This window comes from Microcaecilia unicolor, chromosome 11 (genome assembly GCF_901765095.1).
Source record: "Microcaecilia unicolor chromosome 11, aMicUni1.1, whole genome shotgun sequence".
Taxonomy (NCBI): Eukaryota; Metazoa; Chordata; class Amphibia; order Gymnophiona; family Siphonopidae; genus Microcaecilia; species Microcaecilia unicolor.
In genome coordinates, this window is record NC_044041.1 from 70,914,249 (window position 1) to 70,941,524 (window position 27,276).

General features: G+C 44.6%; 1 protein-coding gene across 2 annotated transcripts in view; it reads right to left on the reverse strand.

Moving 5' to 3' along the window:
• Positions 1-27,276, reverse strand: part of PALM (paralemmin) — a 78,870-nt gene that overhangs the window by 18,048 nt on the left and 33,546 nt on the right. For both annotated transcript variants that reach the window (XM_030217720.1, XM_030217721.1), the window contains exons 2-5: positions 24,449-24,494; positions 20,650-20,730; positions 11,962-12,092; positions 1,387-1,525 (exon numbers count right to left, since the gene is read on the reverse strand). In XM_030217720.1, coding sequence (XP_030073580.1) covers positions 1,387-1,525; positions 11,962-12,092; positions 20,650-20,730; positions 24,449-24,494 — 397 coding nt within the window. The remainder of the gene's footprint in view (positions 1-1,386; positions 1,526-11,961; positions 12,093-20,649; positions 20,731-24,448; positions 24,495-27,276) is intronic.

Here is a 27,276-nt window from a genome sequence, read left to right on the forward strand (position 1 = left end):
CTGGGGTTTCTTTCTTTTTTTTTTTTATACTTTTCTATATATAGTGTAGTTCATTTTCTAGTATGGCTCTCCTATTTATTGATGTTGTCACCTGCCATAATGGTACCTACCCTTTGGAAGTATATCAAACTAAGAAAAACGTGAAATTTGAACAATCCAAATGATAGTTATTTGATTCTAGGTTCCACCCTAGGAGTCAGCACCCATGAAAAAGATCTAGGTGTCTTTGTGGACAATACGCTGAAATCTTCTGCCCAGTGTGTGGTGGCGGCCAAAAAAGCAAACAGAATGATGCTAAGAATTATTAGGAAAGGGATAGAAAATAAGACCAAGAATCACTCTATGGTGCAACCACACCTTGAGTATTGTGCACAATTCAGGTCGCTATATCTTTAAAAATATATAGCAGAATTAGAAAAGGTTCAAAGAAGGGTGACCAAAATGACTAAAGGATGGAACTCCTCCCATATAAGGAAAGACTTAAGAGGTTAGGACTCTTCAGCTTGGGAAAGAGATGGTTGAGGGGGTATATGATAAATGTCTACAAAATCCTGAGTAGTGTAGGATGGGTAACAGTGAACTGATTTTTTACTCTTTCAAAAAGTACAAAGACAAGGGGACACTTAAGTTACATGGTACTACTTTTAAAACAAACAGGAGGAAATATTTTTTCACTCAACGCACAGTTAAGCTCTGGAACTCGTTACTAGAGGATGTAGTATCTGCGGTTAGCGTATCTGGGTTTAAAAAAGGTTTGGACAAGTTCCTGGAGGAAAAGTCCACAGTCTGTTATTGAGATGGATATGGGGGAAGCCACTGCTTGCCTTGGGATTGGTAGCATGGAATGTTGCTACTATTTGGGTTTCTGCCAGGTACTTGTGACCTGGATTGGCCACTGTTGGAAGCAGGATACTGGACTAGATGGAAAATTGGTCTGGCCCAGTGTGGCTGTTCTTAAGTTAAATGGTCTGATCTGTTTTCCTGATACTTAAATACATAAAGATTTTTCTCTCTGGATACAGAAGCTGTAATATTCTTTCCTTATTTGGTGTCTGCCTCATTTTTCTTAACTCTTTCTGGGAATCATACTGTGAGTGTCTGAAATTTTACTTCATTCTCTTACATTACTTTCTCACTCCGTTGGGCTAACTTATTCCCTTCTCTTCATGTTTCTATTTTTTTTTTAAGTTTATCTTGCTGTTGTATTGCACATCCTTCTAAAACTCAAGTATTTCATATAACAAGGAAGGCTCCTTTGGATCAGGGAATTTCCTGTGGCTGGTTAAGAATACAAGCAAGGGCTAGGCCATAAGTGAGCAAAGAGCAGCACTGTTCCACGTGCCTAGGATAGTGCATGAGCATGCAAGAGGCTGGAAAGAGACATACCGTCTGGACCTTCTGCACGCCATTCGCTACTGCCATCATGTCCTCTCTCTTCTCTTCCTTGACCGCTGCCTCTGCCAGATTTTCTTTGGTGGATGCAGCCGAGTCTCCGTTTACCAACATTTCCAGTTCTTTCTCCAACCTGAAAGAAAACAGAATTTCCCATGAAATCCCCACCAGGTCCTCCTGGTTACTCTTAGTGTTGTGACAGCGCTGGGGAGTTCAAAGCTTGAGAGTCTGTCTTGAGAAAGAAGAGGGGCGGTGACTGCCTAACTTGGGTTTTGCTTGCTGACTCAAAAGGCAGACGTGGTGGTTTGTCCCTTCATGGCTACTGTAGCTTTGCAACTGGCCATTCCAATTGGTATGGGCTGGAGACTGTAATGACAACTTCCCTCCATGTCATTCTGAGATCTATTTTTCAAATTCCTATCTGAATGCACTGCACTGGCAAAGAAACAGAGCCACCAGGTATGGACTAGCCTCTCTTGAGTTTGTCTGGCCATAATAAATTAAAGGCAGAGGGTAAAGCACTGGCCTGGTCACCACAAGAAGTTGATCAATGGATCATGTGCTTATGTACCTGGTAAAAAAAAATCCACTCAGGTAATTAATTAACGAGGTCTGGACATGACTTGCCTGTGGCTGCATCCTTCAGGGATTTGCTAAATTCAGAGGCATGTGCCTTTCACGTGTGCTCAAGGACACACCACCGTCAGACTGCCAACCATTTCCCTCAAAACCAGGACATTCATTCTAGAACAGATGCAAGTGCAACAGACAGACATACTGTTCCAGGGTGAGAATGTGAGCAGTACAGGCCCTCTGCTTCCCCTGGGGACTGTCTGCAGCTCTCTCCCTCCTCCTCTGTATTTCCTGCACTAACTGGTGCCTCTTGAGACACTTCTTTCTTATCTCTGCCACTTCTTCCCCTCCCCCTCCAGAAAGAGATTTTAAACCCAGCATATACACCACACACTGATATGGAACATTTTTCAGTTCCAGGCTTCAGGCCACATTGAAGGTCAACGCCAGAGACCTGCAGACAGCAAGATGTTTGTGCTACTTTTACATTTGTGCCTTGCACGGCATATCTGCTTGAACTGTTATATACACTATTTCAAACTTGTGCAAACTGAAGTGCATTTCCTATGGAATTTCTTAATGGCTCACAACAGACACAAAGAACTCAAAGTCCTGGACCTCAAACATGCTGACTTCTGTAAAACAGGGGAAGAAAGAGCTGATGAGATGGGAGGTCATATGAGAAATGGAAAGACAGTGGTATAAAAACAGCAACAGATCTTTAAGAAAGAAAAATAAGCAAGAGGAAAAGGAAACTGAATAGGCTCTCCAAACAAGTGGCTGAAAAAATAAAGGCAAAAGAGACGGCATTCATGAAATACAGAAGGACACAAGATAAACTCAAAGAAGCAAAGAGAGAACTATGGCTGGGAAAAGCACAGATGATTGAAAACAATGGTTACAGATGTAAAGAGACTAGGCTTTTTCAAGTATGTTGGGGAAAGATGCTGAGAACTGTTATGCGGCGAGCGATAAGGAAAAAGCAGACATGCTAAACAAATACTTCTGTTCTGTGTCAATGAAGACAAACCTGAAGAAGGACGTCAATCGGATGACAAAGTTAAATATGGGAATGGAGTAGCTATTGCACCCTTCATGGAAGAAAGCATTTATGAACAACTTGAGAAACTGAAAGCGGACAAAGCCAAGGGGCCGGATGAGATGCATCCCAGGATACTGAGGGAACTCAGAGAAATCCTGGCAGGTCATCAAAGATTTGTTTAATAAATCTATGGAGACGGGAAAGGTTCTGAGGGAGTGGAGAAATTGAGATATGGTCCCTGTTCACAAAAATGGGGATAAAGAAAGAAGTGGGAAACTACAGACTGGTAAGCCTGACTTCAGTAACTGGAAAAATAAGGAAGATGCTGCTGAAGGAAAGCATAGTGACCTTTCTGGAATCCAATGGGTTGCAAGATCCAAGGCAGGTTATAGAAAAGGAAAATTGTGCCAAATGAATCTGATACATGCTAGATGTGGTCTACTTTCAGAAAAGCCTTTGATAGAACTCCTTAGAGATGACTCATGAATAAAATGAGTGGGTCGAAGTTAGGACCCAAAGTGGTGAACTAGGTTAGAAACTGGTTGACTGACGGGTTACAGACAATTGTAGTAAATGGATGCACTCTGAGGACAGAAAGGCGAGTAGTGGAGTACCTCAAGGATCGGTGCTGGGGCTGATTTTATTCAACATATCTGTGAGTGACATTGCCAAAGAGTTAGAAGGAAAAGTTTGCCTTTTTTGCAGACGACGTGAAGATTAGTAACAGAGTAGACATCCCAGAGTGAGTGGACAACATGAGAAGTAATCTACAAAAATTAAAAGAACGGTCTAATGTTTGGCAGCTAAAATTTAATGCAAAGAAGTGCAGAGTGATGCTCTTGGGTTGTAGAAATCCAAAGGGGCTGTACGGGATAGAAGGTGAGAGGCTGATATGCAGCAGACCAGGAGATGGATCCTGAGGCGATAGTGTCTGAGGATCTCAAGATGGTGAAACAGTCTGACAAGGTGGTGGCCAAAGCCAGAAGGATGCTAGGCGACATTAAGAGAGGCACAACCAGAAGAAGAAAAGAGGTTTAATGCCTCTATACAAATCGTTGGTAAGGCTGGATATCATGTTCAATTTTGGAAACCTTATCTCACTAAGGACATAAAAAGACTTGAAACAGTTCAGAGGAAGGGGACAAAAATGGTATAGAGTTTGCATCAAGACACATATAAGAAGAGACGTGAAGACTGAATAGCCTAGAGGAAAGGAAGGACAGAGGAGATGATAATATTTATTTATTTATTTATTTGCTGCACTTGTATCCCACATTTTCCCACCCATTTGCAGGCTCAGTGTAATATACAAACACATCTCTCTCAGAGACAGGAAAGAGGTAGAACTAGAGGTTGCAGGGGAGTCAAGTTAGGAGTAAGGTCAGGAAACACTTTTTTATGGAGGTGGGGGATGCCAGGAATGCTCTTCTGTGGAAGATGGTGGGAATGAAAATAGTACCAGATTCAAAAAACGCATGGGAAAAACACGGAGAATCCCAATATAGAAAATGGATGGACTCAAAGCAAAACTCAAATAACCTTAGCACTTTAAACAGGGCATAGAAGAGTTTAAACCGCATGGAGTGGCAGGTACAACTGGATGGATCATACAGGTTTTTCTCTGCCATCATTTACTATGGCATCGATATTCAGCATGGTTTAAGTGGGCAAGAGAGGCTCCTGCCCACTTAATTCACACCGAGCGGGCTGGCTGCTATTCAACAGTACATAACAAGGCAGTGCCACTGAATATCAGCTCAGACCGCACAGTCCAAATCTGGGCAATGCCGGGGCAGTCTGGGGTCAGAGTAAGTCTAGTAGCGCTATAGAAATGTTTAATAGTAGTAGTAGAGTCATGAAGAAGCTGGTACTTACGTGGACACGGGTCAAATTCCTTGCTGGTGCCCCCATAGCTGGTACTACCACTAGGAGTCAGCCTTCCTTATAAAATAATTGGAGGGGGGTGGGGGAGCCAAGTGGGAGATGAGGGGGGGGGGGAGATGGGGGGAAGAGGGGTGCAGATCAGATCAGCAATCCAGGACCACAAAAAAGTTGTCCTTTCACTGATCTGATCTGCACCCCTCCTCCCTCCCCCCCATCCAATTCTTTTATAAGGAAGGCTGACTCCTAGTGGTAGTACCACAAATCTGCCACTAGTGGTCATTGCTGCCATTTTGGAAGCCCATTGCGGAGAGTGTGGGCAAAGATGGGGCTGCTCTTACGAAAACCCACTAGACATCAGGGATCAACTCTGTGTAAGTCTCAGCAGTGACTGGGGTACTGGGGTTTGGGAATGGAGTCGGGGGATCAGACTGGGGGTGGGTATGATAAGGGGATCAGAAGGATCAAGTAAAGGGGGGTGGGAGGATTGGAATGGGGAGGGGAAACGAAGAAATCGAGGGAATGTAACAAGGGGAATGGGGGGAAATCGGACTGACAGCACGTGCCTGGATATGGTCTGGCATTGAGCATCCGAGTCTAATTTAGCCAATGGCATCAGCACTTAAATGCTGACCACCGCACGCAGAATACTGACCAGTATATTATATATGTTTGTTTATTAGATTGCTGATATACCACTTTCGTACAATCAGAGCAGTTTACATATTGCATCCAGGTACTTTCTTTGTCCCTAGTGTACGCACAATCTAAGTTTTGAAAGTGGGGCAATGGAGGGTTAAGTGACTTGCCCAGAGTCACAAAGAAGTCACAGTGGGAACTGAACCCGGCTCACAACCCACTGCACTACACTAATTATATTACTATATTGTTATCTTTAAGGAAGGTGTATGTGAATGAATTAAAAATGGACACAGACTCTGACACACGTGGTGGCAGATCTGTCCTTTAGGTCCCTCTCACCCGTGTGTTAATCCCTCCTGCTGCAATACATACTCTAAAAAGATTTGAATCTAACCACTCATACTCACCATCCCAAACCCAAACTCTGGGACGATTACAATATCTTCCTGGCTTGGCCTACAAAATGGCTCTATTACAAGCCAATTTACTGTAGGTTCAATTGTATGAAAAGAGGCTTCTTTATGGAAAGGGAAAGGGGATGGTGCAAATCTAGCACTAAATTTGAAACCAAGGCAATGGCGGGTGAAGTGGCTCACCCAAGATAACAAGGAGCGAAAAGAGCGATTTGAAACCCGATTCTCAGTACGCTCACTCCCCCCACAGCTAAGGATCCTCTGTGCTTATCCCAGGCTTTATCCCTCACTCCCCACCCCCCTATAGCTAAGGGATCCTCCTTGCTTATGATGGGATGTCAAATTCTAGTTTTGGGGTTTTTTTTGTGCCCCCACACACTCCCTTTTTTTGTGCCCCCACACACTCCCTTTAAAGAAATATTTCCTTGTGTTTACCCCTTAGCCTGCTTGCCTCCAGTCTCAGACCACGAACTCTTGATTTATAAATTCCCCTTCCTGGAAAATGCTTATTTTGCATTATTTAGACCTTTCATATGTGTGAAAGTCTGTCATAGCTATCACCCCTCCTCACTCTTAGGATATACTTATTTAGGGCCTTGCTTTGAGCCTTACATGGGGCTGGGTGTGTTGTACAATTTGAGGGTGGTCTTACAGATATTTCCACCCAAACCCAGAGTACAGAGCTGCCCATATTCAGTGAACTATCCCAGTCATGATTCTCATTCCTCAAAGAGGTGCAAAGTCCCTGTAAGCGGAACAGTAAAGGAATAGTGTTATTAAGGAACTCTCCTGCCTGATCTTCAGATCCAAGATTGATGGGGACATGTCCCCAACTAACTCCCGTTCATTGTCCCAGTGCAATGTGGGACCCAATACAAGGATAAGGAAAAACTCAGCACTCATGAGTAGTGCCGTAGCGAGGGCGGCTGACACCCGGGGCGGGTTGCTGCTGCGCACCCCCCCCCCTGGTGCAGCACGGCGCCCCCCTCCGGCACGCCCCCCCCCCCCCCCCCCCCGAGCGTGTTCTTTCTTTCTTTCTTTCTTACTTTAGAAGCAAGGGGCGGGCGGCAGGGCCGATTCGCCCCCGAGTTCACGTCGCTGGGAGCTGCATCGGCTCCATTGGTTCCTTGCTCTCTCTGTCCCAGAACAGGAAGTAACCTGTTCCAGGGCAGATGGAGCAAGAAACCAACGGAGATGACCCCCCCCCAGCGGCATGCACCCGGGGCGAACCGCCCCCCCCCCCCCTCCGCCTTCCTACGCCACTGCTCATGAGGATGTTCTACAGATCCCTGTACAGAGACACAAAATTTGATTCATCTAGATCCTCTTAAAAGTCTCTTGTCCCCATTCATGGCTGCAGGGAAGGAGGGGAGTGTTAACCATCAGCTTTTAAAGATTTGCTTTGTGGCTCACCCTCCCCCTTCTCCCTATCCCACACTGGGTGCGGCCAGGGACTCTGTCCTAGCAGGATGCATTTCTTTTCTGCTCTTCTGTTGTGTTACCCTTGCTCTACCTCCCATCCCAGTACAGAATATGTGGGAGAGGTCGGTCTTGCAGATTCCAGGGACATGAGAAATGATAGGAGGAGGGCAACACAGGGACTAGTGGGATCCATTCAGAGTGCCAGGACAGTTTCCTTTTCCCTGAGAGCACAGTTCCCGGCTGACTGAGCTCAACAATTGCCAGCCTGGCCTGCTTACACACCACTCCCACCCACCCCTAGCACATCTCTTCATTTATACTCAATTATTCTAGTTCGGATAACAAGAGGAGAGAGTTTTCATTAGAGTTTTAATTACATTTAATTAGTTTCTGAGAAGCAAATAGTACAAAATTTACATGTTCTACCATATAATCTTAAAGCTCTTTATACTCATCTAATATCCCTAGTACCTTACGAAGTTATAGTTACACAATTCTCTAATACTAAGATGCAGACAGTAGTCCAGCAGAGAAAGGGGTGCTATCCAGTCTTTTGCACTGAGTGTCACATGTATGATTATCTCCCAGTTGGTGAGAGGTTATATGTGTGTGCTCAAAGCAAAGAGCTCCTAGCTCTCAGAGAACAAATCCGTTCTCTTGAGGCTAGAATAGTAGACTTGGGGGAGCTGAGGGAGACAGAGGGGTACATAAAGGAGGACTACAGGGACACTGTAGAGAAGTTCCACCTCCAGTTTGGCAGCCCCTGTGCTGCCTTGGAGGAGGGAGGTCTCCTAAAAGGAGAGCATCACCCTGAAGAAGTTGGAAGTAATCTGTAGCCAGGACCAGCCCCACCAGGGGATGCAATATCCTCTTGCACCAAGCATGCGTCTCCAGGAGCTTCTGCCCAGGAAGAAAGTGTTAGGACTGCTGTTATAGTTGGTGATTCGATTCATTTCTTTGAAGGCATGAACAAACATGTGGATATCTAGATTTTCAGCAAGCTTTTGATAAAGTTCCTCATGAGAGACTCCTGAAAAATTAAAGAGTCATGGCATAGGAGAAAATGTTCTGTTGTGGATAAGGAATTGGTTACTGGACATAAAACAGAGGGTAGGATTAAATGGCCATTTTTCTCAATGGAGGAGGGTGAATAGTGGAGTGTCGCAGGGATCTGCACTGGGAACAGTGCTATTGAACACATTTATAATGATCTGGAAATCGGGACGACGAGTGAGGTGTGTATTCAGAAATGTCTTCCAGCTCAGCCATAAAAAGACCAAACCTCTAAAATACTACCGGTACTTCGATGACATTTTTATGATTTGGACGGAGGGTGAAGAAACTCAAACAATTTTATTCTGCCTTCAATACATACCATCCTACAATCAGATTCAAAATTGACTACTCCCCAGAAAAAGTCAATTTTTTGGACACCACGGTCTCAATCAGTGATGGCTGTACACAAACATCTATATACAAGAAACCCACAGACAGATGCAGCTACCTCCACAACTCCAGTGTCCATCCTTCACATATAAAAAGATCCATCATTTACAGCCAAGCCACAAGATACCATCGTATCTGCTCTGACCCAGGGGACAGAGACAGACACCTTAAAAGCCTGACTGCATCCTTCAAACAGAAAGGCTACAACCCCAAAATAATCTCCAAGAATATTGCCTCCTCCCTCAAAACACCCAGGGAGAATCTGCTACAGTACAAGGAGAAAAAATCCACAGACAGAATCCCCCTTGTAGTGACATACAATCCAGAGCTGGAAAAACTGAGGAAAATCATAAGAGATCTACAACCTATACTCCAGGAGGATGAATTACTGAAAGAGATATTCCCATCCCCACCACTACTGGCCTTCCGACAGCCACCCAACTTAAAACACAAGCTAATCAGAAGTAAACTTCCATCACAGACTAAAAAGGAACAGAAGGGCACACTTCCCTGTAATTTATCCAGTTGCAAACTATGCCAAAATATTTCACAGGACCCCAAAGTCATCCACAAAGGAAAGATATTCAACATAAAGGGATCTTTCACTTGCTCATCTTCCAATGTGGTATATATCATTCAGTGTAAAAAATGTAACGAAGGATGCTATATTGGAGAAACAGGCCAGATGCTTAAGACAAGATTCAATTTACATAGACATCACATGAACAATACTGGTGCCAGTAGGGTTCCCACACCTGTTGGTCAGCATTTTACAGGACCAGGACACTGTACCAGTGACTTCACAGTGAGAATCCTGAAAGGTAACTTTAAAACCATACAAGAACTTAAGACCTTTGAAGTCAGAATGATTGAATATTTTAACACCCAACAGAAAGGACTTAACAAGGATCTGGGGTTCCTAGCCCATTATAAACCATAAAGCTGTATGTCTCTGTTGATCACCCCACCCCTCACCTATCCACACCCATCCTGTTAGAATATCAATGATATGCTTTGATGTCCCCATGCATACCTCCTACCCACCCCCATCCTCCCACCCTGTCAGACTGTCATAGTAATGCTTGAATGTTTTCACTTATATACACTGTCAGCTAGCACATTTGCTTATTTCCGATCTGAGGAAGAAGGGCAACCTTCGAAAGCTAATCAAGAAATGTATTAAGTTATGTCCAATAAAAAAGGTATCATCTTATTTTCTTTTCCATATTTTATTTTGTTTGATTTCTATTGATAAATAATACGTGAAATTGAATAGACTAAAAATTCTGCAGGACATGAAACACATCTTAGAATTCTTATGGATAGAAATTCCATGTGTAATAGGGAAAGGATAACGATAGGAGTGTATTACCGTCCACCTGGCCAGGATGAACAGACTGATGTAGAAATGTTAAGAGAAATTAGGGAGGCTAACAAACTGGGCAACACAATAATAATGGGTGATTTCAATTATCCTGATAAACTGGGTAAATGTAACATCAGTGCATGTTAGGGAGGTAAAATTCCTTGATCAAATCAATGACTGTTTTATGGAGTAGCTGGTTCAGGAACCAACAAGACGGGGAAACTTTCTAGACCTAGTCCTTAGTGGAGCGCATGATCTGGTGCAGGAGGTAATGGTGATGGGGACACTTGATATCACAATATGATCAGATTTGATATCAGCTCTGGAGTAAGTACACACAGGAAATCCAATACATTAGAATTTAACGTTCAGAAAGGAGACTATGATAAAATGAGAAGAACAGTTAAAAAAAAAAAAAAACAAGCTTAAAGGAGCTGCTGCAAAGGTCAAAAATTTACATCAGGCATGGATGATGTTCAAAAATACCATCCTGGAAGCCCAGACCAGACACAATCTGACTGAAAGTAATAGGAAACAGCATAAGGAATGGCAAGAAAAATGCAAAATGCTGATAAGGAAGGCAAAGAGAGACTTTGAAAAGAAGATTGTGTTGGAAGCAAAAATACAGAACAATAACTTTTTTAGGTATATTAGAAGCAAGAAGCTGGCAAAAGAATTAGTTGGACCACTAGATGACCGAGGGATAAAAGGGGCAATCAGGGAAGACAAGGCATCGCGGAGAGGTTAAATGAATTCTTTGCTTCAATCTTCACTGAGGAAGATGTGGGAGAGATACCAGTGCTAGAAATGGTATTCAATGCTGATGAGTCAGAGAAACTGAAACAAATCTTTATAAACATGGAAGATGTAATGGGGTAGTTTGACAAATTGAAGAGTAGCAAATCACCTGGACCGGATGGTATACATCCCAGAGTACTGACAGAACTAAAAAATCAACTTGCTGAGCTATCGTAATATGTAATTTATGACCATTTCCAGAATTTTGTAGCATGCTATGCCATACCTTGTATTGTTATTTGAATATTTTTACTGCTGTAATTGTCTATTGTATTATTCTTGCTGTACACTGCCTTGAATGAATTCCTTCAAAAAGACGGTAAATAAATCCTAATAAATCCTAATGAATCTTTCAAATCAAGCATGGTATCAGAAGATTGGAGGGTGGCCAATGTAATGCCAATTTTTAAAAAGGTTCCAGAGGTGATCCAGGAAATTATAGGCCGGTGAGCCTGACATCAGTGCTAGGCAAAATGGTAGAGACTATTATTAAGAACAAAATTACAGAGCATATACAAAAGCAAGGATTAATGAGACAAGCCAACATGGATTTAGTCAAGGGAAATCTTGCCTCACCAATCTACTAAATTTCTTTGAAGGGGCGAATAAGCATGTGGATAAAGGTGAGTCGGTCGATATTGTGTATCTGGATTTTCAAAAGGCATTTGACAAAGTACCTGAAGAAATTAGGAAGTTATGGGATAAGGTGGTCTCGGCCAGCGTTACTTATCTGGAAAACAGCCACTGCTATTTAGATATGTAGCTTTGAAAATCAGCTGGAATAAGCCCTTCCCATCCTTAATGGTTCCCCTCCCCCCGAAACCTCTCCCTGTAAGGCATCTAATATGAATGGAAGGACCTCTGACAGTCACACAAATTCAAACCTATTCTCCCTTAAATGTGTGCTGTGCTACAGTATATAGCCTCCTTCAGATCTCTCAATTTTGATCTCTGTAAGGCCCCTTTCCCCCCCCCCCCCCCCTTACCTTTGAATGGATTCCTCCAACTCCTTGGTCTTCAGCTCATCCTCCTGCATCTGATGTTTCATAGCTTCATCCTCCTGTGAGGTGGACGAGGGAGCTCCTTCCAGTAGCCAGCGCTCCCGCAGGGCCTTGGACTAAGTAAGCAGAGACACAACAGTTACTTTATTGTATACACTTCCCTCCTGCTAGAGGGGAATGGACTGTGGTCTTAGAGCCACATAGATCTGCTGGTAGTGGTGCAGAGCTTCAGATTCTGTGGGAAGGACAATAGAAATGGTTATTGGTTATGGCAAGAGTTTTATCATGTCTCAGGCTCTTTCAAAATTGGATAGGGCTGAGCACCTAAAATGTGGGCAAGTAGAGAGCAAACGTAGGGCAGGGAACAAACATTTTACGCTAATTTTCAGTACTAGGCACCTAATATAAGCCTCCAAATCTAGAGCAGGGGTTCTTAACCCATTCCTCTCTACCTCCCTGCAAATCTAATTTATAAACTGCAAGATGATTCAGAAAGAGGAAGACAGGCAAAAATATCTAGAAAAGCTAAGAGAAGCCGGAAAAGCTTTCAGGAAGGCAAATGGAAGAAAAGATAGCCAAATACTATAACATTGGGGGGCAACAGATTTTTCTTTAGATATGTGATAGGAGGAAGTGCCAAAATAGCATTGTGAGGTTTAAGGGTGAAGGGGAAGATATGCAGAAGCTGATAAGGATAAAGCTGAACTGCTTAACAATTATTTCTCCTCTGGGTTTACGGAAGAAAAGCTGGGGGTAGGACCACAGCAAATGAATGCCAATATGGATGGAGGTATGGAAAACCAGGACCAATTCTCAGAAGACTTTGTTCATGAGGAGCTAGCTAACCTAAAAATAAACAAGGCGATGGGGCCTGATGGGATACATCCAAGGGTACTCAAGGAACTCGGAGAAGTTCTGACGGCTCCGTTGTTTGACCTCTTCAATGCTTCTTTAGAGTTTGGAGTGATTCCGGAGGACTGGAGAAGGGCAGATGTGGTCCTTCTGCACAAGAGCGGAAGGAGGAGGTTGGGAATTACAAGCCTGTTAGTCTGACCTCAGTGGTGAGTAAACTAATGGAAATGCTTCTAAAGCATAGGATTGTGAGGTTTCTAGAACTGAATGGGCTGCAGGACCTGAGGCAGCAAGGCTTCACTAGAAGAAGGTCTTATCAGACAAATCTGATTAATTTCTTTGACTGGGTGATCAAACAGTTGGATATGGGAGGGGAACTAGATGTGGTGTACTTGGATTTTAGCAAAGCCTTTAACACAGTTCCACACAGGCAACTAAAAAATAAACTGACTGCCCTCAGTAGAGGTTAAAAACTGGTTAAATGGAAGGTGACAAAAGGTAGTGATAAATGGAGTTTGCTCCAAGGAAAAGGATGTTATCAGTAGTGTACCGCAGGGATCAGTCCTTAGGCTGGCTCTTTTTAACATCTTTGTGAGTGATATTGCAGTTGGACTGTCCAGTAAGGTTTATATCTTTGCGGATTACACCAAACTCTGTATAGGGTGGACACCCCGGAGGATGTGGATAGCATGGGGGATGGTCCAGAAATTGGCAGCCAAGATTTAATGCTAAAAAATGCAGGGTCATGCACTTGGGTTACAAAAATCCAAGGGAACAATACAGTCTAAAGGGTGAAGTACTTCTGTATATGAAAGAACAGCGGGACTTGGGGGTGACTGTATCTCATGATCTTAAGGCAGCCACACAAGTAGAAAAGGCGACGGTCAAAGCCAGAAGGACGCTTAAGTACATAAGGAGAGGAGTGGCCAGCAGGAAAAAAAGAGGTGATAGTGCCCTTGTATAAGTCTCATTTAGAATATAGTGTGCAATTCTTGAGACCACACCCATGAAAAGATATAAACAGGATGGAGTCGGTACAGAGGGCGACCACAAAATTGGTCTGTGGTTTCTGTCATAAAGCGTATGGGGACAGACATAGACCCAACATGTATACTCTGGAAGAAAGCCAGGAGAGAGGGGATACAATAGCAACATTTAAATATCTCCATGGCATTAATGTACAGGAGATGAGCCTTTTTCACATGAAGGAAATCTCTAGTATGAAAGCACAGGATGAAGTTAACAGATTATAGGCTCAGGAATAATCTAAGGAAATACTTTTTCACGGAAAGGGTAGTGGATGCATGGAATAGCCTCCTGGTGGAGATGGTAGAGACAAGGACTGAATTTAAAGCAAGTGTGGGACAGGCAGGTGTGGTCTCTTAGGGAAAGGAGGAGACAGTGGTTACTGAGGATGGGTAGACTGGACCTTTTCTGCCATCATGTTTCTCTGTTTCTATCTCATACATATTCATTGTGGGTATCTTGAAAACATGACTGGCTAGGTGTGTCCCGAAGACTGGGTTGAGAACCCCTGGTCCAGATGCATGAATTACAGGCCTACATTTAGGTGAATTTTAAGCTGAAAACCTTCTCACCAATACAGGAATGAATTCGATTTAAGCTGGTGTGCCTGGTTTTGAAGGTTTGGGGCCTATGTATCTTACAAATTTGTTATTCTGCACCCAGAACTAGTTGACTTAGGGGTAATTTATTTTTTCACTTCCCTATTATAAAGTCCTTATGTTACAAAATAGTAATGACACTATTTTCATTTACCAAGCTGCTTCATTTGGAAATAACTTGCCCACAGAACTTAGATTATATGATGTTTTTGCAGCAAAGTTAACACATTTTTAGGATGATTCTTCCTTTATTAGGCTTAGTTATTTTATTTCTGTGTTTGTACCAGGCTGATTTTGGTTGTTTAGTTTACTGGATTTTGTTCTTCTGTTATTTTTTGCACTGTACAACCTATTCTGTTCCGTGTTATCATGTTTATAAATACACGAATTGTATTAGATTTTAAGTAAAGTGGTGCGATAGCCGTGTTAGTCCAGTTTTAAAGTAATAAATAGAAATAAATCAAAACACAGAAAAGAAAATAAGATGATACATTTTTTGATTAGCTTTTGAAGGTAATCCTTCTTCTTTTCCAATCTGAAGGTTACCTTTGAAAGTTAATCAAAAGATGTATTAAGTTAGTCCAATAAAAAAGGTGTCGTCATCTTATTTTATTTTCTGTCTTGATTTATTTCTATTTATTAGATTTTACAAATGTCTGCTGATAGTGAAGCCTTTTGTAAAATACACATAAGCACACTGACAAATACTCATGTTTTCCGACATGCCCTGTGGCAGCTTTTATTTATTTACTAGCCGTTATGCCAGTTAAAACGGGCGAGATTTCCAGCTACCCTCCTCGCCAGGTCGCCGCTGCCCCTCCCTCCCCCCCCCCCCCAAGGTCACCGCTACCGTTCCCTCCCCCCTGGAGTCGCCAGCCTGGGCCCTCTCTTCACGATTCAACTTACAGCGCCGAAACCACAGCAGGCAGATCAGCTGAGCTGTGGCCTTCCTTCTCTGCCTGTGTCCCGCCCTCGTGTGATGTAACGTCGGCGAGGGCGGGACAGAGGCAGGGAAGGAAGGCCAATGGCAGCTCAGCTGATCTGCCTGCTGCGTTTTCGGCGCTGTAAGTTGAATTGCGAAAAGAGGGCCCGGGCTGGGTGGAGGGAGGGAGGGCGGCGGCGGCGGTGACTCCGGTTGGGGGGGGGGGGAGCGGTAGCGACCTCGGCGGTTCCCTCCCTCCCCTTCGTGCAGTTTCCCTCTTTGTCCCGCCCCCATCATCACGTATTGACGCGGGGGCGGGACAGAGAGGGAAAGTCTCTACTGCGCATTTGCGGGTGAGTACAGTCACTCGCAATTTATATGTTTGATTTTTAGATGATGGTGCCCCATTAAGTAAGTACAAGTATCCCCGCAATCACTGGTGGAGACAAATGAGCAGGTGGCTGACACGTGTGCCTTGGAGCAGATATAAATGCAGACGGGGAAATTTTCAAAGCTCTATCGGGTCAATATTCAAAGCGATTTAACTGGCCAGAAACATCTCCAGGCCAGTTAAATTGCCTGTTTGGAGCTAACCGGTTCTTTTCGGTGGCACTTAACCAGTTCCTGTCACTGTCCAGTTACTATGTCAAAACCAACTATTTTTGGGTCAGCACTTAGCCGGCCAGGTTAACCGCATAAAAGACAGTCCTGTCGTTATGCGGTGCCCCAGAGCCGGTTAAGTGCTGAATATCTCACTTAACAGCTTATGCTTTAGCCACTTCCGCACTGGTGCCCGGTCATGGCCTGGCACTGAATTTCCAGGCACGATTCTGGCAGCGGTCTGCAAAACACCGAGTGCTGCCGGCTAAGTACTGGGCCCTAACCGCATTATTTAATCAGACAGGAACAGCTCCTGGCTGGTTAAGTAGCACTTAACCGGCTAAGTGCTAATATTCAGTGCAAGGTAGCCCGTTATCTCCACTGAATATTATCACTTAGCGCATAGTGGCTAACTGGCAATTATATCACGTGATATAATTGGCTAGCTGCGAATATTCAGTGGATTGCCAGCTGAGGCCAAATCAGACCGCCTAAATAGCAGTCCTATCTTTGGCTGCTATGAACTTAACCGGTTAAGTTAAAACTGGCCAAAAGAAAACAGATATTCAAAGCTGATCACCAGAAACGGCCGGACACAGAAAATCCGGGCTGAGCACCAATGGCGGGACTTAGCCCCTGCCTCCTGCAGGCAAAATGTGTATAGCCTTTGGAAAATGGGCCATTGGCAATGCAAGGGGCAATTCTACAACAGGGATCCTCCAGTCAGGTGCCCTGAGGGTGGGTGGTAGGGACCTACACCAGTGGCATAGCCACTTTGAGCTCAGGCCCACTCAGTAGCAGCACACCTATGATGTAGCTGGCAGGGATCCCAAGCCCCACCAGCCGAAAACTCTCAACAACTGCATACCTTGTAAATAGTAGATCTTCACCTGCAGCGATGAGCAACTGATACATGCTGTGGGGCCAACATGAGCAGTGTGTACTAGTGGCTGCTCACTGCCAATAAAAATCTACTATTTAAAAGGTATGCGGAGAGGGGGGGGGGGGAATGTTTGAGAGACCATCTGGCATGCAGGCGAGAGAGGACGAGACCATATCACTTGTGGGACAAGGCGGAGTTCTGCCCACCCATCTTGGGCCCAGGCCCACCCAAAATTGTGTGTCTGGCTACACCCCTGGCCTACACACCTAGACACCGTATAAAATACTTGCTTAACCAGGGGTATGCAGGTAAAGTTTTTAACAATGGGCTCTCTCTCCGGGTGTAGCCAGCCCTGCAATTTGGCGGGGGGAGGGAGGGCCAGGGGGGGGGACTGGCAGGGGCAATGCATGCCTCTCTCTCCCCCTCCCCTTGTGCAGGCACGCTAGGCATCTTTGCTGGCAAGGATGCCGAGCCACACCAGCCAATAACTGGATTGCCACCACTCCCCACTGCTTGTTTCTGGCTCTGAGCAGCACGTTGGAACTTCTCTCACATGCGCGAGAAGTCCTAGCCTGCTGCTCAGAGCTGGAAACAAGGAGCAGAGAGCAGCAGAAGTTTATCTACTTGGCTGGCAGGCTCAGCATCCCCACCAGCAAAGTAAAAGAGAATTCAGGAGGAGGCCCGAGCCCACATTTTGGGAGCCAGTTGTTAAAAGTAGCCATGGGGGAGGGAGGGGGCTACTTTAACAACCAGCTCCCAAAATTCTTAAAAACTTAACAAACGGCTGTCAAGAGCCCGTGAGAGCCTGCTCCAGCACACCACTGAGCGTAACCCACTGTCAATATGCCTAATATGTAGATGCTTGCACTCATGCCAGCCATAGAGCTGGTGTATGTGTGGGTGCCGACATGTGGCAGGGGATGCGTATAACTTACAGCAGGGCTGGTTTTAGATATGCTGGGGCCCAGCTCTCTGCCCTCTCCCCACCTGCATTGCTTGTGCATGCCAGACATGTGAAAGGTATATATGAATTTCAAACAATTACATACCAATAAATGAGAAAAAACATACAAATTCCTTACACAGAGATAAAAGCACTCTAATGAGAAAAGGCAACAAGAAAATATACCTTTGTTAGAAAAAAAAATTACCTTTCTAGGAATGCCCTTATAGGGGCAGTTCTATAAATGTCCCCCAAACAGTCCTTGCAGGGTGCAGAGTATGAATTTTATTATAGAATCTGAGTGCACAGATTCCATTATAAAATACAGCTTAAGTCAGCATTTGCAGCTGACGTTTAAGTGCTTTCACTTATGCCATGTAAAAGACAGGCATAAAGGTAACCGCGTAAATGTTATGCTTTAGTGTATTTAAAACTATTTAACTGGACAGGACCAGCTCCTGGCTGGTTAAATGGCACTTAACAAGCATTTGTCCAGAGGTGGTCTCCGCTGCATTGCCTGCCCCGCTCTTCTCCTCACATCGCGTGCATGCTCGTTTCCACTAAAATGAGCGTGCACGCAATGTGAAGGGAAGAGCAGGGCAGGCAATGTGGCAGAGCGCCAGAGACCAGCGCTGGACAAACACTTCAGCTGGCGGGGGTTGGGGACCTCCGCCAGCCAAACCAGGTTCCCCAGAGCCAATTTGGGGGGGGGGGGGCAGGCCCTCGTGGCTCCCCCATAGCTACACCACTGATGCGCATGAATGTTATATTCGTACACATGAGTTGCTAGTGTTCTATTACCTTTTAGTGCACAAATGGAACGTAACATAGGCGCTAAGTGCGCACTATTCAGCCGTGATGATTAGCATTTTGCTGACTACTGCTGCCGGCACTAAACCCAAAAATTCAATGCCAGGCTATATCAGGGCACCAGCTTTGAGTTTCTGGGTTTGTGGAGCTGGCTAACACATGGCTGGTTAAGTGCATTATTCGGCACTTAACCAGCTATGATGAACCACAGAGAGATGGGACGGACTTTTATACACTTCTATTTATGCAGTTAACCTGGCAGGCTAAGAGCTGAATATCTCCACCCCTGAAACACCCCAAAAATAGACTGTTTTGACTTCAGTGCTAACCGGTTAAGTACCACTGAAAATTTGCGGTTAGTCCCAAACGTGCAAATTAACTGGCCAGGAACTGTTTCTGGACCGTTAAAACACATTTAATATCAACCCCTAAGATTACAGAATTAGGGGGGCTAGTGTTTTGAACTGCCCAACCCATGGCCAATTAAAATCTATGCTTCTTCCAGCATCTACATGCCTAAGCAGCAGCACTGCAAAAATCGGTATTTACATGTACACCATGTGTTATTTACACGTGCAGATGCTGCCCAACTATTCAAAACTGACCTCCTGCAGATTTTTAAAACCTGTTCCCCCCACCTCAGCCCTCCCGTTCCATGTAACCACAACACTGTTGCCCACATTTAGCCTCCTAGGGTCACGTGCACTGCCTGCCAAACAGGTCGGGATACGGCAGCACTTGCATTTCAACTGAGTCTTCTAGTGAGTACAGAACTTGCCATCTGCCAGACAGGTCAGGATACGTCAGCACCTGCATTTCAGCCTGGACTTCTAGTGATTTCTTGCAGCCTGCCAGACAGGTCAGGATACGTCAGAACCTGCATTTCGACTTCTGGCTCTTATGGAACCTAACTAGTATGTATGGCGATTAGCTTAGGTATATCATGCTGTCCAACATAAAATAAGAGTTGGTTATGAACACCGCTGAGGCAAAAAATTGGAAAAATACACTGAATACCATTAAAATTACATAGACGATAGAAGGGACATCTAGGATCCATTTAATTTGAAGTCTTATGGAACCTGCCAGTTTCAGAAGTGGTTGAACTCTAGGACCAAACTCGAAGAGCCACACTCTTACTGTAGTAACAAGACCCCTGGCTCTGCAAGCAACCTGTGTCATCTCATAGCAAGATGACCCCATTAGGGAGCTGCATGCTTTTGCTGTAACCAGGTTGGTGGGATGACCCAGTTCTCAAGGAATTCTGAAATGGCAGTATTGACCTGGGAGAGTGAAGAAGCCAAGAGGACCAACACAGTCAGGGGCAGAGCTCAGCAATTAATGTCAGCAAAATTCCGATAAGGAATAGATTGTCTCTCCCTCCCCCAAGCTACTTTTAGTCCACCACAAAAACCTTTCAGAAGAAGCACTTAACTACAGATCCTGCCTACTAAAGCTGTCTGCTCTGCTCACAAGGCTCAGTCTCCATGGGGGTGGAGATGAGAAGAGCAGAGATGCACCAGTGCAGTTACCTGACGTGTCCATGCCTACACTGCAGTATTGGGATCTAGGCAAATTATAGGGGCAACAGAGGATTTGGGAGATGGGATTGTGGACAGCAGCAGAAGGTTGCAATTGTGAATGCCTAGAGCAGCAGAGGATTAGGAGTTGGGAATGATGAGAGCAGCAGAGGATTTGGAGTCATGAAATTTAAGGGTGGCATGAGGGCCTTCAGTTGTTAATGTCACTGTAATGACATTGCAAGTAGTATACTATACCATACTTTGTATTGTTATTTGAATATTTTTACCTGCTGTAATTGTTTATTGCTCATGTTTGAATTTATTCTTACTGTCCTAATAAATAATGTTGAGGGAATGACAGTAATTTTTTTGTCCGGAAATCTGGATGCTACTGATGAGTTGAAAGTGTGTTGGTGGCAGTTGTGGGAATGAAACCTGGGTATCCTGTCCCCCTTACTTTCCTGTCCCATCAGATGAGATAGCCTATGTGCTTCATACCCTAGGGCATTCGTCACCTTTAGGTGTTGCAGGTTCCGCCTGTCATCTTCCAGCTGACGCTTCTTATTCTCCACTTCTGCCTGGCGTTTCCTTTTCTCCTGAAATTACACACCATGGACACTGACTAAGTACAAAGCTCACTCTGGAAGCAGAATGTGAAAACATAAGACATACACTTTAACCTGTCAGAGCTTGTGGCCAAATCACAGTGGTCTCTAGACCCAATGAGCCCCTTGCCCTCCCAGCATAATGCACACCAGTCTCGGTTTGGCTTTCTTAAGCTTTGGACCTCAGGTGAAGGGAAGACCGAACAATAGAGTTTTCTCAGGGGAAAGGAGAGAGGGGTGGATGTGTTCCTCTTTGGGATGTTGGCTTGCTTTCCATTCCTGTTTGAGGCCTCCAGTAATCAGGGCCAGAAGGAACACCACTGCCTGTGTTTCCACCTCCTGCATCTCTGCTCTTTCTGCTGCTGCTGCTGCTGTTGTCTTCACAGCAGGGTCACAGGAACAAGACATGCACTTGTCTTTAGTCAGGGAGAAAGATGTGCTGGAACCTGGCTCCCATAACACAGACTTCATCAGAACTCTTCAGAATTTCAACGTCTGAACCTTTCAGGGGCTTTCCCCCAGTTTCAGTATCTTTTCAGGGTTCATTGTAACTCTTAACTCTTAGCTCAGACATTCATTTGTCCATGGATTCTGTATATTCCCGGTAGGAAAATATTTTCTTACATGCTGTATTCATAACATCATACACCCAATACATTTAGAAGTATTCTGTGGAAATTGCAAGATGACAAGGCCTTCTCCCAAACAATCTAAATTTAAGCTTGAGTGTGATGGGGTTCAATGGTTTGCTGAAGAGTGACAGATTGTTGGTGGCAGAAGTAGCATGGGAACCTGGGTCTCTAGGTTTCAAGGCTCTTTGTTCTAAGCAGTGGGCTACAAAACCCAACCACGAGACATCAAACAGCAAAGGCCAGGGGCGGACTGACTATTCAGGCAACTGGGCAGTGCCCGAGGGCCCAGAGGCTCTAGGAGACCCAGAGGCTCTGCCTAGTTGCCCGCTGCCGCACATTACTGCCCCTCCCCGGTCCTACCTTGAAGGGCCCTCTAGTGGCCTCTGTAGGGGCAGAAAAGAATCCCACTCTTTCTTGCTCGCTGCCGCTACTCTGCCTGGTGCTGCTGCCATGTTTTAAAAATAGCTGCTGAAACTGCTGAGACCTACAAGACTACATCGGGAAGTCTCGGCAGCCATTTTGAAAACACAGTGGTGCCAGACACAGTAGCGATAGCGGGCAGGAAAAAGTGGGGTTCTTTCCTGCCCTCTGAAGCCACTAGACCACCAGGGCCCTTCAAGGTAGGACTGGGGAGAGCCCACTGGCTCAGAGGTCTGTAGTGTGTGGGAGGGGGACAGTAACTGTGGTAGTGGGTGAGGGGCTGTAGTGTGCGAGAGGGGGGGGTTGCAGTGCAGTGGTGGGCAGCAGGCAGTGGCCGATGAATTTTACTGCCTGGGGACCCCGACCACTGTCAGTCCGCTCCTGGTGAAAGCAATGATACAACTGCTGAATGTCTCCACAAGAGCAGGAGGAGAACTTCCCCACACCACCTCAACATCTCCCACTGCAGATGCAGCTAGGCTGACTCTAACTGCTTGGAGGAGATGAGACTGGTTCTTTGTAGCAAGATTATACCAGACCACAGATATTGCTACTCTGAGGTTGGCTGTTTTGGTCATACACCCAAGGAGAACAGATGGATATCACAGTACCTGATAGAAAGATAAAGAGGTGAGAAAGACAGATGGACAGATTTATAGACAGAGACCCTGAAAGAGGTAGAGAGACAAGTAGATGAATCTGCAAAGAGTGCAAGAGACAGACTGATTTAGAGAGACAGGCCAAGGGAGACAAGAAAAGGAAAGCAAACAGATTTAAAGGGACGGAGAGTGATAGTTATGGAATAACAACATGGGATCTTTACTTCTAAAATGTGAAGAGACAGTGGAAGCATGACTTAGTGCAGGGATTTCCAAACTTGTCCTGGAGACTCCCAGCCAATCCATTTTTTCAGGATACCCACAATAAATATACATGAGATAAATGTGCATGCAAATCTTTCTCATGAATATTCAGTGTGAATATTCTGAAAACCCAACTGACTGTTAGGTCTTCCAGAATAGCTTTGGGAACCACTGACCAACCTAATGGCACCACAGGCCATTGAGGTAGTGAAGAGTTAAACTGCAGAAGGTAACAAACCTCTCAGCAATGGTATAGCTACACTGGCCTTCAATGAGGTAATCTGCCCAAAGTGACCAAACTTCTGTGAGCGTAAGGGAGGCTTGATATTTTGGACAATGGCTTCGCTAGTTTGGGTAACTGTGTGGATTAGAAAACTTAGTAAATAAGACATGATGGGGATCTGCATGTTAAATTTAGCGTTGGTCTTGTAAGAATCACAGAGGAAGATGACAAGGTCTGACGTGGCCTAGCTGTGGAGATCCTCCCTAGCTCAAATCTTAACAGTCTGGCTTTGGAGTGAAAAGTGTGACCCTTACTGACTTAAAGAAGACTTAGACAATGGAGAAGGGCGGGGAAGCTGGTGTTAGAAGATTTGTAAAGTGAGTGAGTGAGAGAGAGAGAGAGAGAGATGGTTAGGTTCACAGAGAACCACAACACAGATCAACTTCACTGAAATCAATTGCAGATACTCATCAAAACCCAAACAGTGAAGAATGACTTTTCAAGGAGGAAAAAAGATCTCATACAACTGTGGCAATTAATTAGCGATTCTTCTGCACACAGTGCAAAAAGTAATCATAGATCAAAAACCCCCCTAAATATTTTTTGTTGTTTTTTTTATCTTGCACTATAAAATCTTTCCATCTCATATAATATCATTAAGGCACATCATACGCACTGCCCCTCAGTCGTTTATACACAGTGCTATTCAAAACGCATTTGACATTGAAAGTAAAAGACTTATCTTTGTGGCGCTGTGCAGTTCATGTGAAGCATGGTTACTCCCCAGCTGGCTGATTTAACATTGTGCGATCCCAACGGTCCTGGTTCGCATTCGCTTCTTCAGGAAACCACACCGATGACCATTTTGGTTTCTGGCTCGCTGGATATCATGATTCTGGAATCCTAAAGAGTAACACGATTCCATTCAGAATCTCAAAGAGTATCAGCATTCCATACTACAAATCCCAGGGCAAGCAGTTGCTTCCCATGTCTGTCTCAATAGCAGACTATGGACTTGTCCAGTGAGCCAGAAACCAAAATAGTCATCGGTGTGGTTTCCTGAAGAAGCGAATGCGAACCAGGACCGTTGGGATCGCACAATGTTAAATCAGCCAGCTGGGGAGTAACCACGCTTCACATGAACTGCACAGCGCCACAAAGATAAGTCTTTTATTTTCAATGTCAAGTGCGTTTTGAATAGCACTGTGTATAAACGACTGCGGGGCAGTGTGTATGATGTGCCTTAATGATATTATATGAGATGGAAAGATTTTATAGTGCAAGATAAAAAAACCAACAAAAAAATATTTTTAGGGGGTTTTTGATCTATGATTACTTTTTGCACTGTGTGCAGAAGAATCGCTAATTAATTGCCACAGTTGTATGAGATCTTTTTTCCTCCTTGAAAAGTCATTCTTCACTGTTTGGGTTTTGATAGCTTTACAGAGAGACAAGGGAATAAAAGGGGTCATAAAGAGAGAAAGATGTCATGAACTAGTCCAGGCTCTAACCATTCCCTCCCTGCCTCATATTTACAGTGCCCATAAGAAGGAGAAAGTGAAATGACTTACTGCGATGGCCTGGAGCCTCTCCTGCTGGACCGTGGCCTCAGATATCCTACAGGGCAGAGAGAAAGATGCTGAGAAACAAAGCACAGCCAGGCAGCACCAAAACCTTCCAGTATGGGGCAGCTATCACTAAATCACCCTGCAGAAATCTACGGCTGGTAATTAGTACCTGCACAGCTTTAGCTGGTTTTTCAAAAACAAACTACCTGAACTGTTATGCAGATGCTAAGTAACCCTGTCTCCTCTCCTGCTGCTTCCGAGGGCTGAATTTCAGGAGAACATCTATGTCACATCTTTAAAAATACAATGTATTTATGTAGTACATCTCCAGAACACCTCTTCCGGGAATGGAAAAGTCTGTGCATTGCACGACATGTTATGTCCTTTGCATCCACCAAGGGAGTAAGGGCTTTTTTTGAGGGGGTACTTGGGGGTACTGAGTACTGGCACCTTTTCCATTGTCTGCTAAAACTGACTTATGGTCCCCAAGTTTTAATGAAAGTGCTCAGGCTCTACACACCAATTCCCCCCTCAAACCCACCTCCCCGCTCCCCCCGTTTTCTATTTCTGTTGATGGCTCTCTCATTCTCCCTGTCTCCTCAGCTCGAAACCTTGGGGTCATCTTTGACTCTTCTCTCTCCTTCTCTGCTCATATCCAGCAGATTGCCAAGACCTGTCGTTTCTTTCTTTACAACATCCGTAAAATCCGCCCCTTTCTTTCCGAGCACTCTACCAAAACCCTCATCCACACCCTTGTCACCTCTCGTTTAGACTACTGCAATCTGCTTTTTGCTGGCCTCCCACTTAGTCACCTCTCCCCTCTCCAGTTGGTTCAAAACTCTGCTGCCCGTCTCATCTTCCGCCAGGGTCGCTTTACTCATACTACCCCTCTCCTCAAGACCCTTCACTGGCTCCCTATCCGTTTTCGCATCCTGTTCAAACTTCTTCTACTAACCTATAAATGTACTCACTCTGCTGCTCCCCAGTATCTCTCCACACTCGTCCTTCCCTACACCCCTTCCCGTGCACTCCGCTCCATGGATAAATCCTTCTTATCTGTTCCCTTCTCCACTACTGCCAACTCCAGACTTCGCGCCTTCTGTCTCGCTGCACCCTACGCCTGGAATAAACTTCCTGAGCCCCTACATCTTGCCCCATCCTTGGCCACCTTTAAATCTAGACTGAAAGCCCACCTCTTCAACATTGCTTTTGACTCGTAACCACTTGTAACCACTCAACTCCACCTACCCTCCTCTCTTCCTTCCCGTCCACATTAATTGATTTGATTTGCTTACTTTATTTATTTTTTGTCTATTAGATTGTAAGCTCTTTGAGCAGGGACTGTCTTTCTTCTATGTTTGTGCAGCGCTGCGTATGCCTTGTAGCACTATAGAAATGCTAAATAGTAGTAGTAGTAGTAGCCTTGTCATAGATTCTGTGACTGGTTGCAGGGAGGCCTGGCTATTGTGGGGTGGGTCCCTCAGTGATCACCTCATGCCTGAAGGGTGACCTGGCATTTGAGTACGGACACCTTTTTCGCTAGAAAAAAATGCACTGGTAATTCTCTACAAGTCGCCTAAAGTCAGGCACCTTAAAGTGTGTGTGCTAAGTGTAATTTCAATAATGGCAATTACCTGTGTAACCGCTATACTATAGAATACTAGCATAAAAGCGCATTTACGTGCGTAACATTAGCCATGAGCACTTACTCTAGCTCTACAGCAGGCCTAAATGCTCGTGCCTGAATGCTGCAGTTATGCAAGTAACTGATAATATTTTGAAAGCTTAGCACATAATTGCTTGGAACGCCCCCACCCATCCCATGCCCCTCTCGCACTTATGCACTATAGAATAGCGCCTAAGTGTGGTTACGTGCATAACTGCAAATTAGTTCCAATTAACTGCAATTATTGCCAATTATTGGTTGTTAGCACCAATTCACACCTAATTAAGCAATTAATTTTGCCACCATTCTATAACCTACATGCACCAGTGCACATTTGGGGACAAAACAGCCCTACAAGGAAGTAGTATGTGCAGTAGTACATGGTATTGTTCAGCTTTTAAACCTTAACTTTGAATTACAGACTTTGGCCAATTTCATCTTTTCTTGCAGAGGCTTGTTGCTTAGGGCCTTGCAGTATTAAATCTCCAAGGACTGCTGGAAATTCCCTTGGTAACTGAGCCAACGTAACGGCTTGAGAAGCAGAGTGCAACAAGATGTTGTGGCTATGAATAGTGAACTCTCTGCTCAGAAGGGCTCCATTCTGAACGTGATGTAATGTTTTGGTTCTCTGAAGCAGCCTTGGGAAGTTCCAGACCTATTGTTCTGGACTTGGCATGTCTTGTTTACCTGAAGCACTGACCTTGTGGATAAAGTGCTCTTCGTAGCGTAACAAAATTGTGGCCCTTAAAGCCACAATATGTGAGCCAAACATCTTTTTTTTCACTATAATTAAGATCAAGTTGGTTGCTGCGGGATTCCATCTGAAATGCAGCCTGAATGTGCCTCGGCTGACCTGACTGAAGAACATTCTGACATCTCCTGAACATCTGCATCATCTAAGGTTGCATATTTTGCTATGTACCTTTTGTGTAGTGTAATGGCTTTATAGAAACAGGCTGCATTAAGAGCCTTAGGGGGATGTGAGTTCACTTTGTGCTGTTCTCATGATAAAGTCACTGCTGTTTCATGACACTTGCATTTCCATGCTGTTCTGCTGCTACTGTAAATAAAAGGGCACTCTTGGTGTGGACTTAGTTCTGTTTATTATCTGGGTGCTGGAACTTGGATCTTGGGATAAGAGGGAACATTTTCATCTGACACTGTC